General features: G+C 46.0%; 1 protein-coding gene across 2 annotated transcripts in view; it reads right to left on the bottom strand.

Annotated features, from left to right (window-relative positions):
- The window catches only part of atp2a3 (ATPase sarcoplasmic/endoplasmic reticulum Ca2+ transporting 3), a 38,385-nt gene that overhangs the window by 7,407 nt on the left and 17,068 nt on the right, over window positions 1-13,910 (bottom strand). For both annotated transcript variants that reach the window (XM_005740324.1, XM_005740325.1), the window contains exons 5-11: window positions 13,521-13,659; window positions 9,451-9,531; window positions 9,205-9,290; window positions 8,472-8,936; window positions 3,467-3,555; window positions 2,491-2,593; window positions 1,337-1,468 (exon numbers count right to left, since the gene is read on the bottom strand). In XM_005740324.1, the coding sequence (XP_005740381.1) occupies window positions 1,337-1,468; window positions 2,491-2,593; window positions 3,467-3,555; window positions 8,472-8,936; window positions 9,205-9,290; window positions 9,451-9,531; window positions 13,521-13,659 (1,095 nt within the window). The remainder of the gene's footprint in view (window positions 1-1,336; window positions 1,469-2,490; window positions 2,594-3,466; window positions 3,556-8,471; window positions 8,937-9,204; window positions 9,291-9,450; window positions 9,532-13,520; window positions 13,660-13,910) is intronic.

Below are 13,910 nucleotides of genomic sequence, written 5' to 3'. Positions count from 1 at the left end.
ATGGTTCACATTTATCCATCTACTAACCAAGACAGCGCAGCAGCTCGTTTCAGAGTTACAGGTAAAAGGAAGATAAAACCCTGTAATGAGCTCTGCTGTTGTTACGTTTAGACTAGCTTTGTGCAAAGCTGTTTTTAGACTCACAAGCAAACACTCACACCCTGAAGTCAAACATTTGTTGATCATCAACTATCTGCTTTTTTTTTTTTTTTTAATAAATGGGTCGTCCTTGTGTCGGACACTTAACCATAACCTGCATCGTTCATCATATATATGACGTGGCACAGGTTTATAAGCAGGCTCCTCATAGGCAGTGCAGCAGTGTGATTACACAAGTCTGTACAAATCTTTGACTGGACATTTAACCTCCTAGGACCTGCGTCCACATATGTGGACATCACATTCTTGGTCATTTAGACCCAAATACTCAATTTTGCTCTACAAGGGCCTGGTATCCACTTACGAGGACGTTATACTGCTACTGTTCTACTGAAATTTTAAACAAATACCCTCATTTGTGGCTCTCATTTTTCTTAGAAACAAAAATTGGGCAAAAAAAAAAAATGCTGTAATTGTTTGTTTTTAGATTCATCAGGTCAAATCAGCCCAAATATCAAAGATAAATTAAAAATGCTGTGAAGAGTTCAGGTCTTAGAGGTTAGAGACCAGTCCACTGATTTGCTCACCTGTCTGACTCACACTGGGCACTCCAATACATGAATACATAATTAATTGAAAAAAAATTGGGTTGACTGCCTTGAAAAAAGTAAAGTGGTGTCAATACTACTTGAAGGGTAATATTTGTTCTTCTTTATTACTATAAAACAGGACGGTCCCTAAAAACTAATCAGATTTTACATTTTCCGAGTGTTGGATGCTGCACATCTGGAGTCAGCCTAAAACTGACTAACTTAAAGTGTGAGGTTTTTGGCAAACCCACGTCCCCTCATCAATATGGAAATTCATGCAAACGTCTGCTCCAGAATCTAATTGGATCACCTACTGCATATGGACTGAGCCGTAAGAAGCCTATGAAGTTTGTATCGTGTCAGACATGTTCATAAGAGCACGCCAACAGCTGCACAGAGGCAGGAAGGAGCCGCACTGCTTGTGAGTTTGATATCAGGTCTACAGTTTGAGTAGGAAGTCAAGTTTAAACAGCTTTAAGCAGAAATGAAGAGAAACCTGCTGAGGTCTGGTTAGCTCACCTCTTTTTACTTGTTTCATCTCAAGTCAGCAAGACTTCACACAGCTGACTATTAAACCACCGTGTTAGCTTCATGTACGCAGCAGTACTTTAAATGCACACTAGGATCATGCAGCAGTGGCAACTTACTGAGTTGCAGGCACCGGCACGCTCCACCTTGGTGAGTCCAGACAGATCCGTCTTGAAGACATTCATCTTCTCGACCAAGGTGGTGAGAGCTGTTTCTGTGGCCTCGCCCACCTTCTCATAAACCCCTTTGGCCTGCGAGAGAGAAAAAATTCATCAAAACACATTGATCAGCTCTTCCTTGGACTGGTTTTTGTCCCGTCTCCCTCTCCTAACCCCTGACTGGTCACGGGAGTTGGCCCCGCCCCTCCCTGAGCCTGGTTCTGCTGGAGTTTCCTTCCTGTTAAAAGGGAGTTTTTCCTTCCCACTGTCACCAAGTACTTGCTCATAAGGGGTCATATGATTGTTGGGTTTTCTGTATTATTGTAGGGCCTTTACCTTATGGTGACTGCTGTTGTTAGGATATGAATAAAAGAGCACTGAATGAAACTGAAAAAGTTGGAGTGTTCAACGTTTGGTACACTTGGTTTATTACAAGCATTAAATGTTAAATATTTGTAACTATTTTAGAAGCAGACACTTGTTTGGCTTCATGTTCGTTTCCATGGAGTCAAAATAGCTCAAGACTGACTGGACAAACATGCTGAAAGGATATCTGCAAGTCATTCGCCACGACCTCCACCATTGCGTTTGAGTCATGCATGCAAAGTGGCTTGTCCTCGCCAGCACTAAGCCGGCAGTCGAGATGAAGCAGTAACGGCACATCGCACATCATTTGCTTGTGCGACTGGCCGTAGACGGGAATTAAACACCTCGCTCCCCTCCAGCATCGGCTCCTCTGCAACTCTCCTGTCTCTCTCCTGGTTTGGCTCAATCAGACTCTTTATCCAAAGTGTACAAAATTAGCAGAGAAACAGCCATTTATGAGAACAGACGCAGATACGATGGAGTTTAGAAGTGCTGCATGCCTGGCCTCTATCCTCAGCATGGTTACCATGATACCATGGTGATGACAAATAGGTGAGAAAAGCAATTCAAACCAGAGAAAAGAGATCATACCAGAGTAAAATTAGCTCAGTTAGACAAAAAGAAAAAAAGCAGTGAGTGTGATTAAGGGCTAATAATTATGGAAAATATCATTCGTCTAATTCTACGTAGAAAGTTAGACCGATGGATCTGTTTGGAGCTTAAAAGTGTTCAAAGTGTGTGCTAATGACCTCGTTATAGTCCAGTGAAGAATCATTGCACATCGAGCACACGGTGGCCAACTCCACAAGTCCATCATAGTCTCCACACTGGACAGGCTTGTTGTCTTTGAGTCTGAAAGAACAACACACACACATAAAACGTCACACTTCGCTTCACTGCACACACGGAAATCTCACGAATACCCATGAATGGGGTTCACGTTCCACAGCTGATGGAGAAACCGTGCTCGGACGGCAGTAAGGAGTGTATCTGAGTGTGTGTGTGCTCACTGCATGACAACCATGGATCTCTTCCCAGTAGAGACTGCAACCGTTGCTAGCGAAGCTCCCACACAGTAACCCACACTCTGCTGTTATGAAACCGTAGGTTCATCCAGAGTCACAGCGATGTAGTCAGCAAACGGCAAAACAAACAGCATGTATATACACAATGAACCGCAACACCCTGCCCCTGTCTGCTGAACGCTTGTGCTCAGAGGCCACCTGCCTTCACTGCTGCACAGTTTACATCTCTGAGGTTTCAAAAGTGTCACAGGCAACGTCAAAAAGGGTCAAAAATTCAGTTTGTCCAAGTTTGCATTAACAATAGTCGATCATTAAGGTGCTTACTGGGAGTAAAGTACAACTGAGACTTATGGGGCATATATAATTAAAGCCACATGTGCTGTAACACAACCAACTGAGACTGCTCGCTGTTTTTATGCTGCACCAACTGAAGCAAAGCTACTCAAACTATTCCTGCAAACTGACGGTGCATCAAATCTCAGAGCACATCGATTTATTGCATTTATGTTTAATCTGGTTAAGAAGAAAGGAGGAGCTGGGAAAGGAGGGAGAGACGCTTTAACTTGTTTTTCATTCAGTGTAGAATCTGCTGGTAAAAAAATGAAAAATCTGGAAGGCTTAACAGCAAACATTTTCCATGTAATGAGTTATTAAAGCACAGAGGCAGAACAAGTAATAAATCCAGAATGGTGGTACTCACATTTGTCCCTCAGGGGCATACGTAGAACCAGTTATAGAGAACTCGTGCAGGGTGCAGCTGGAGTCCTCCACCTTGTCTAGGATGAACATCTGGAGAGAGAAAAAGACCAAAGCAAACAGAGGTGGGACCTTTAGCCAGTTACAACTGTGGCTGCTCCTCGTTTCGCAGCTGTCCACTGCTGTAAAAGATAATGACGGCTCAAATTGTGTGAGTCGGCCCGATTTTGGAGCAGTAAAAAAAAAAAAAAAGAAAATTTCATATTTTCAGTAGCTAATTGGATCCACCCACTGACGAGGTCCTGTGGACCAAGAGAAACCGGCTGGCGATTACTGTAGGAACTGAGTGAACTAAGTCAAACAGCTTACTATAATAACGAACACGTGACTTAATGTGAATAACTAAAAAAACACTGAAAGCACAAAGCAGTCACGCTCCTGCTTTTTGCCCCTTTTTAAGGAAACTTTCAGTTGCATCACAATCAAGAAATGTAGCTGAACTGTAATTGGTCGGCTGTGGCTCAGGTGATCCCTGACTCATACTGAAGTTTGAGATGAATGCATTGGAGGCAACCTGGGAACCGATTACATACCTGACGTGGACCATTGCAGCGCTTTGATTCGTTTCCTTTTCTGTTGCAGATTTGTTTCTTGTCTCACGCACAGTTGCTGAACCGTTTGTGCTGATATGCTGCGTTTGGTTGTTCAGACTCTTTGGTCTCATATGTGCAGACGTTGTTCCAGGAGCCTCGCGGTTTGATCAGACGCACGGTCGTGTTCCTTCTACAGCGAGCCGGCTTCCAAACCCTTCCAACCAAGCCGTACTTGTTCAGGCTCTTTTCTGACTGCACTGTTGTAACCTTTAACATGCTGAGGCCTGCAGAGTCTGTAGCTCTTGGGCTTTTTTCAGTGAGAACTGTGGGGTCTGGGAATTTGCTGGGACGTCAACTCCTGGGAAGTTTGCATTGTGTTAACACACACCTAAATGGTTCATGCCGGCAAACTGCCAGAGCTTCTTCTTTTATAGATGCACAGCTGCTGATCAACTAATCCAGTGCACTTGATTAGCAGCTGGCTGCTAACGACTGGGATATAACTGTAAATATTAGACTATAGTGTGAAAGCAGCCAGAACAGAGAAGTGTGCTGGTGAAGTAACTTAGTAATGGCATTTACAAAGTACATTAGGCTAAAATTAGCCACCATCAAGGCAAGGCAGAAACGTACTGAACATATTAAAGCAGTAAAAAGTAAATACTTGCTGTAAACAGGAAGTCTTTAAGGCTAAAACACAAACGAGGAGTTCTGTTTATCAAGTGTTGCTGTGATCCAGAAACATCAGCCCCTACTGCATACCGGCGTCTGCACCGTACGGGCACTCCTTTCTCCAATTTCTTTGTTCCTCTACACATGCAAGCAACACGGGAGTTGCAGTTGGCTTCATCGGTCCCGGTTACGAAACACGCTGTAGTGAACTGATGGAAAAGAAGTCAAGTGAAAGCAGGAGACAGAGCTGCATTCCCAGAGCACTTCAAGGACTTGTTGACTGCTTTGTTGGCAAGACTTCCCCCAGGAGGCGCAGTTCACGATGTACTGCTAATGCTAATGCATCAGTAAAAACAGAAGGGAGAACAGGGGCCAGGATACGCCATCGCCCATATCCCAGTGACTGTGTCCACGCTGCTCATTTCAATGGGACAGACATTAGGCAAACAGACTTTCATTGACCTCAAGTCGTTTAACAATATTCTGTGAAAACTTCTAAAGATAAGACATGCATGGACAACATGCCCAGCTCGACTTAGTTTGAGACTGAACAAAGTCCTTTTCTTGCCTCTCGATTCTCCTGTAACTGCGAGCGTGTACGAGTCGCTGACTTAAACCCACCGATTAGTGTCAAAGGAGCTCTTGATCAGCGGCAGACTTCACCTGAGAGGAGACCGCCATTGTTTGCAGAAAATGCAGTTTTTAAGCTATTATTCACGTAAAAACTCTCCATGACAGCAGAGTGGTACATTTACTCAGTGGCCCACAGACTTTACATGCAGCTCTTTGGCTCTGAAAGTAACCCTGGTCAAAGCTGCCTTTAACCTTCTTTTAAACTCCTGGCCAGCAGGGGGCAGCTCCTCTTTAAAAGCCAGTCTGGGAAAGACTTGTCCTGGACTCATGTTTACTTTTGGACTTTGTCACTTTGGATTCAGATATCAGCATTAAAAGCTTCCTTTTTGTCTCCACTCAGTGACTGTGTGCAGGGTGGCCGTTACCTTTATCATGTGATGGAGCATGCAGCGTCGGTTTCTCAGTCAGATCAGCTCGAACCAGTGAGCAAATCTGTCATTTTTATATATTTTTTAATTTATTTTCCTTGTATCCAGTCGACACTCTTGAAATTTTCTTCATTTAGCAGTGATGTTTAAGAAAGCGGTGATGTTTTAGCAACACACACACACGCCCGTTCAGCTATCTTAGTGAGGACCTTCATTGACATATTGGTTTCCCTAGCCCCTCACCCTAACCATTAAAAATGAATGCCTAACCCTTTTTATGACTGTTTCAATCACAAATGCAACAAAGCTCATCAGAGGGAACCAGGACGAGGGTTGCTGGGTTTAAAAGCTGCAGACAGCAGGCTGCAAACTTCCAACTACAGTTTGTAAAGGGAACCTTTTTGCTTTGCCCTGCTGCATTTTTGCAGTGACTGTGAAGGACCTATTCATCTGGCCACTCTGTAACCTGAGCCAACAGTTGTATTACAAATAACAGAGCTGTCCTGTTACAGTGGCTAAAACCTTTAGCCGGGTTTATACAACACTGTTGTTTAAAAAGTGGGACTTGTTATTCCAAGATTTTCCATTTCATTTTGGGAGGTAATGCCCTTTAAACAGCGCCGACCTTCTGTTCACTTCTTTATTTCACAAAGGTCAGCCGTCAGACTTTGTTCCTTTCTTCTGTAATAAATCAACAATGCGCACAGAGCGGCACAATAACTTTCACAAAGCAGAGGCGAAGGAATAAGATGAGGTTGCTCTTTCATCCGTGGTCAGTTTTCACTCACGATCTGATCCGCTGTGGTCTCCAAGGAAACACGGCACAGTGAGATCCACCACTATCAAACGTTTTTTCCCATACTCATTTCCTCTGAGCTTGCATGGGGATGAATGGTGAGCAGCTGTTGATGTGCATTTGTGAAAGGCTTTTTAGTGCGTGCCGGTCAGAGTGTGAGAGAGAGGAGGGAAAACAGAGGTATAACGTCAGGATGCAGAGGGGAATCCCTGGAAATCCTGCTGATATGGGGATACCCCCGAGGCCAGGGAGACACATGGCATTATCAGGGCCACTGGCTGCAGACCAGTACAGGAATAAGCACAGATGGATACGCCTGAGCAAACAGAGTATAAATGGTGACGCACAGAAAGCATTAAAAAACAGACGGAGGCAGTCTTGGTTCAGCATACAAGCACCACGAAGGGGGAAAGTGAAGCTAAATATGAAGCGGACCTATCACCAGGAAACAAGTGGTGCAAGAAAAAAAAAAAAAAAACCTGCAAAGCGGAAGCTTGATTCATCTTTGCAACAACGCAAACGTGTATGCTCCTTATCTCACGGCAGAGAGCTGAGAGCAGCAAGCCGGGGAGTATAGGTGGAAGCAGAAGGTCAATATTTACCAACGTCTGCCTGCCTGAGAGCATTTCAGGGTTGTGGTGAGATCACTCCTCCATGTCCCTGCTGCCAGAGGGAACTCCCTGCAGCTACGCATTAATCACTCAGACGCTCCACGTCGACTCGTGGAGAAAGGAGGGGCGAGCGTTCGTACGACAAGAACAGAGAGTCGGCTCTGAAGCCATTTTGAGGTCGAAAGGAATTCACAGAGACGCCGATTATACAGCAGCTACTGTTGCTTTTTCATTTCCTGCCTATAGGAAGTCATCCTGTTGGGATATTTATAGAGCAGCATTTCATCTTGTTGATCGATAGCATCTCCATCTAACATAAAGAGCCAAGCTCTTCTTGTCCCGACGTGGACCTCCGTGGGTCCAACCTGACTATCCACCAGTATCTGTGGGTTCCCTTCATTTTTGCCTGTTGCATTATTCTTAGGACACCATTAAGCTTTTTTCCCAAGATATATAAAAGGAACTGGTTAATTAGAGCATCATTTTTGATCAATACAATCAATTCCTCTTTGGGAAACCAATAAGCGGCCAACAATATCTCGTCTAAACAGGGTTTTGATGCTGCCCTGCTCGACTAACGAGGTCATCATTGTGGTGAGATGGGAGATCGTGAGGACAAGAGGTGTTAACTGAGATTAGGGTGTGCATGTGTGCAGAGCTCGAACCAGGAGCCAAGTCAAACAGCAGTGCTGGTATTTACTCTGCGCTTACAGCAAAGTCGGTTAGCAAGCGACACACACATGCACACGCTAACAGACAAAGGGAAGGGTGAGGCTGTGCACCATACGAGCACTTGTGAATTGTGAACAGTGGATAAAATCTTTCAGTGTTTATCACGTATACTGAAAGCTAGAGAAAGGTTCAGGGCCTTGTGTTTGTTCAGGTGACGTTCTGGAACCCGTCACTGCTAACCGCTAACAGCCCGCGCTGGTGCTGCTAGGTCATGCCAGCCTGTGCTGCTCCTGCCAGCTGCTATCTCGAATCTGCCAAACATTACGGCACCACAGGGATTTCTCAGCATTCTTTAAGCTCCACGTGCATGAAAAGAAAACCTCAGAGGGGGGAAAGAGAGACAAAAAGATCAGGATTGCACAGACTGGCAGCAACAATCCCAAAGTATTCACCTGGAAAACATTTTTTTTGAGAGGGAAGACCCAGAAGTGCCGGGCACTATGATAGAAGGTGGAATTAATTACTCTACTTTGGCTGAGTTGAAGAAATCTCAGTCAGAAGCAATATCGTCACAGAAGATTTTCATTTCCTTCCGCAGTATTCGACAGCATGCTCGGCGTAAACCTGGGAAGCCTGAAGCACAGGAGGACTGTTTGTCACTTACTCTGCACACAGACATCTGGTTGGTGGTGAGGGTGCCCGTCTTGTCAGAGCAGATAACGGAGGTACAGCCCAGGGTCTCCACAGACGGCAGGCTCCGGACGATGGCGTTCTTCTTGGCCATGCGACGTGTGCCGAGGGCCAGGCAGGTGGTGATGACGGCCGGCAGGCCCTCGGGGATGGCGGCCACTGCCAGGGCCACGGCAATTTTAAAGTAATAGATGGCCCCTCGAACCCAGGAGCCCCCGTGGACCGGGTCTCCGAAGTGGCCGATGTTGATGACCCACACAGCCACGCAGATCAGGGAGATGACCTTTGAGAGCTGCTGGCCAAACTCGTCCAGCTTCTGCTGCAGCGGTGTCTTCTCTTGCTCCGTCGACGCCATCTGATTACGGATCTTCCCGATCTCTGTCGAGACACCCGTAGCAACGACGACACCTATGGCACGACCGGCAGCAATGTTTGTGCCCTGAGAGAAGGACAGAGACATACGTACAGGGAAGTCAGCACAAATCCGCCGTCATCTGGGAGAAAACAGACAAACTCCGTCACCAGCTCACAAACAGCAACATGGCCGATTACTACGAGTTTGGCCACGAGACAAGTGAAAGAATGTGATAGCTGCCATTACTGCTTTCGACTACGTGACCAAATGTAAGGACTAATGTAGCTTTGTCTGTGACAACATGAGTTTTTGATTTGAAAGCTGAAGATAAGCACGAGTCGGGGGTTCTTACAGAAAACAACATGTTCTTTTTGTCCTGGTTGACGGCTCGAGGGTCAGGAACAGGGTCGGTGTGTTTGATGACAGACACAGACTCTCCTACAGAAAACAAATCGAGACGGTTGGAGGTGTAGCAGGTGATTATCAGACCGTGCTTCAAAGCAAACACAGTGAGGAGAAAAACATCAACGGAAATCTTGGTTGCAACCAGTTATTGGGAAGCCATGGAGAGGAGCTTCTGGTGAGATGTAATAAATACCTGTGAGAATGGACTGGTCCACGCGCAGGGTGGTGGACTTTATCGAGGTCACTCTGATGTCAGCAGGCACCTTGTCACCAACTAAAAGAAAAATATTAAGAGATTTAAAATCAAATGTACAAAAGCAAGCAGCTCTGTTGGGCTACATTTAGACTTCCTGTGTTAGCACCTTTACATCACTCCATCAGGAGTTACAGGTAACTGGAGTTAGGGGTGGCTGCAGCTCAGAGCGGGTCACCTGCTAATCAGGCGACGACCGATCCACTGTTGATGTGTGTGACCGGTTCATAGAAAGCAGTTAGGGGTTAAAAACGCGCCTGTATGACAGCGTGTGAAAGAGCACCTGTAGACAGCTCAATGATCATTTCTCTAACTATTTGAAAACCTCGATCTGCTCGTGTTCTCCTGAAAATGATTCACATTCTGCTCCCATCACAAAAGAGCCTTAATCCTCAGACGACTATAATCGATGCAGTATTAGTACTGTACAAATACACACACGCCAGTAAAGGGTGTAGGGGCAGCTGCAGCTCAGGAGGTAGAGCGCGTCATCTGCTAATCAGAAGGTTGGTGGTTGGATCCGGTCTGCAGGACAAATATTAGCATCTTAGTGGAAAGATGGCCAAGATGCTCCCGAGGAGCTGGGAAGTGTTCGAATGTTAGACAGGAAGCACTTATGTAGAAAAAAAGTGCTGAATGAGCACGTTGCATAAAGCACTGAGTGCTCAGAGTGCAGAAGCACCACATGAGAAGCCATTCATTTACCAGTTAAAGAGACAACAGGTAACAAGTTCTGCTCATTTCAGTGTTCTGCAGATGGACACTCAGTTACGTCCCTATTTAACGTCCGTGCTGAAACAATAAATCCTGAAGCATCGGTGGGTTCAGTCCAGGCTCGGGCTGCAGGTAAACAACAGCTCGATACAACCTTGATGGAGTCGCGTAAAATGATTGATTATTTCCTTCTGTGTCCTCTCTGTTCCTCTAACACAAACCACACCTGAACCCTGCGTTAAAGGCTCAAATTAATTCCATCGCCAACGGTCTCGAGTCTGCTTATTAAGCCTGCATATTAAACTCATAATTCATAGCCAAAACAAAATGGTTATTACTTCCTCTGCCTGACAATGAACATTTAACGGAAATATTTTCATAGTAACAGGGCAGACTTGTGATTAATGGATCGTCTGATGCAGTCAGTGACAATGATGTCAGCGCACAGGAGTGGGAAGCTGCTCCAAATACTCCAGACAGATGTAATATTCTTCAGTTGTTTCCTTCCAGCAGGAGAGAAGAGGAGAAGGAGCTGCTCATTACTTTGTGTAATAGGTGACTCATTAATGCCAGCTCAGAGTGCTCAGCTATCACGACTTCTCAACGTAACGGCACCAAAACTCCTGCTTTTCCTCGCCAGGCAGCGGCTCTGCTGTTGTACGAGCACGCTTACACGTGAGAGTGGTCTCGCAATTCTGGAGCTTTTTTCCATCATCTCTTCATGACATTTGTTCAGCGCTCTGACACCTGAGGTGATGGCCTTCATCTCGATGGGACGGAGGTACCTTTCTCCACCTCCGACACGGCTCAGAGAGAACGCGAGTGGGAGAGCGTGGGTGTTGTTGTGTTTGTGTGGGTGATGGCTGGGGGCTACAGGTGTCCGAGGGCAGGAAAAGAGAGACTTTTCAAACGCCCACCCACAGACTCCTGCTCCCCTCACTGCCACAGCCTCCCACAGACACTTTCCATGTGCTAGAAATGTAAATCCTAATACGGCTTTTATACATTATAAAAATCTGATATTTGTCTGGCTTTTATCGTTAGCCGTCTTAATAAATCTGAATCCAACACATGCAGCTCTGAGGCGGTGTTCTTGCATAACATCCTGGTGACATGCAGGATAACCGTGACTTGTTACTGGGAATGGCTGGTTGCAGGTTTCCTTTTCTTCGGGTTGTCTGTAAATCCTGGAGTTCCTGACAACCTGACCGCGGCAGTTAAGTCAAAGAAAGAGGAAAGTTCCAGTGGAGGCGCAAATCACAAATGTGCTGTAACCGTGGCTGGCACTGGCAGCAGGGAGCAAGAGGGCAGGCGGGCACCGGCGGTGGAAACCTGAGTAAATACATTTATGCTCTTTTCTCTCCTCAAAGGCACTTGTGGTCTACAGCGTCTTTTTCCAATACCTTCATACAGTTTACTTCAGCCCCTCGCATTAAGCTAGCATGGAATAACCGCTGGCTGATACAAAGTCCAGGAAAGCCTGAGAAAACTCACTGGAGAACGGGATGAAATATCCCGACATGCTTCCTTTGGAGCGATCCCCAACAAGCATCCTTTCTAAAGAGAGCGTGCTGCCCTGCCTACCTCAGCTGCCTAGCAACAACATTATGTCAAAGAAAACAAAGCACTGAATGTATGAATGTGTATGTTTAACAAACCACTAGTTACACCCAGTTAACCAGTGCTCTGGAAATGTATTTGATACTTGAGACAAGTTACTGTAACCCGTGAACATTTTAAACCTTATATGGTTCTTAAACATATATTTGAATTTTCCCTATAAACTTCTATGTGTTTAGATCAGACACTTTATGTACGCGTCCGTCTGCTTATCCAATCAGCTGACGTGCTTTGGGGCACATCTGTAATGAAACACTCACAGGCGCCGCCCTCACTGTAGGCGCCTTCACTCACCAGAACATCAGAGTTCGTCAGAGCACATTTGATTTTATTTGACCCACCGACAATTAAAGAAAAACGTTTTTGTCCACCGTGTTTGTTTGCAGTTACTAAACAGTCAGCCTAAAAATAGTACAGATAACACAGAAGATTAAAACAAACAACAACAACAAAGCAAGCTCCTCTGAGTCGCAGCGTGCCCCCCCCTCCTTTATGGGAGCTGCTGACACTCAGCAATAATATCAGAGGCTTTATTCAAACAGCAGATGGGAGTCACATCTCTCCCTGCTTCACGCTGTCATCAACAGGTGTCGTTAAAACCTCAAGCTCTTGTGAACTTGAGCACCGTGGAGATGAGTGGAACTGAGCGGGGGGGTTGTCATGGTGACACTGTTGGTGTTGACAGTGACGGTGATGGTAGTGGCGGTAGGCGGGAGCTAAGCGGAGTCATTGCGGTCCTTGCTACCTGTGTGGGCTTGCCTGCGTCTGGCTGCGAGGACGCTGGCTGCAACAAGCCCAAATTCCAAGCAACTGCTATGAGTTACAAAAACAGCACGCTAAATAAGTGCAACCGGTAAATAAGACATGGAAAAGAAAGAGAACATTTGTTTAAAGAGAATGTGAACTGTAGTGTGGCTGTGGGTGACAGTTAAGCAAACTGATGATTGATTTCGCCTCAGTTTTACAACCTCGCGTTGAAATCCGAGGCTTCGCTGCCACCAGCGCAGCACGTATAATCTCTCTGCGCTTCTGAATGAAGGCTGCCAGCTCCCTCCTTTCCCACACATTGCTCCGAGCCGCCTGAGACAAATTGCCAGTCACGCAAAGCTCAGGATTACCACCACCACCCCCCTCCGACCCAAAACGGCCACGTCGGTGGCAAAGCGGTCTCCTCCATCCTGCGTTTGCAGTTCAGCTCTGGCATTCACAGATGTTTGGGAGCCAGAGCGACAATGCGGCTATTTTTAATCAGAGGCTGCCCACACATGGGCGAGTTTACAGCAGGGGAATATTGTGTGTAAGCGAGGAGCTGACAAACATCAGGCAGCCTCCAGGTGGTGAGACTGAGAGCATGGAAAGCAAAGGGGAAGCGGAAAGCTGTGGAAAATTCAACTGGGCCTTAAATATAAGGAGTGACCACAGCCACTTGCAAAGAACCAAACACATGCACACACAAACAGACACTGGACAGCAGCCCTGGCACCTCCACATCCAGAGAAAAGACTCTTATGTAATCTGCATTGAGTGTTTCCACGCTCACAAAGGTTGTGCGAGTGTGCGTCTGTGTGTGCGAATGTGTTAAGGAGAGCATAAAAGCAGCTAGGTGAGACAAGCCAAGCATAAATTAGCTCGAGTGAGTGACAGTAAGAGTTCGGCCCGGTGCAGCCGCAGCTAACCTGCCACCTCCACTATATCTCCTGGGACGATGTCTCTGGCTTTGATCCTCTGGACCGCCTTGCGGTTCATGCGATACACCTTTCCCATCTCAGGTTCGTACTCCTTCAGAGCCTCAATGGCATTCTCGGCATTCCGTTCCTGTGAGATACGGAAAAGAAAAGAAAAAAGTTAATTGCAAGAACAATTTGATGTCCTTTTGATTTGACGTGATGTTCAGTGAGCAAACTCTGCTCATTGCAAAGATGATATCTCCTAATGTGTTGGTGTTTTGCATGGGCTCTGTGGTTTGTTTATGTTGATGAACAGCCTGATCCCTCTGCAGTGTGCTATATGGATGCTAACACGTGTCACTATGGTGTCAGTTTGATTAGTACACACACACACACACA

The sequence above is a fragment of the Pundamilia nyererei genome, unplaced genomic scaffold, assembly GCF_000239375.1.
Source record: "Pundamilia nyererei isolate P.nyererei 1_Seehausen unplaced genomic scaffold, PunNye1.0 scaffold00099, whole genome shotgun sequence".
NCBI lineage: Eukaryota > Metazoa > Chordata > Actinopteri > Cichliformes > Cichlidae > Pundamilia > Pundamilia nyererei.
This window is presented reverse-complemented; position numbering and strand designations above follow the sequence as displayed.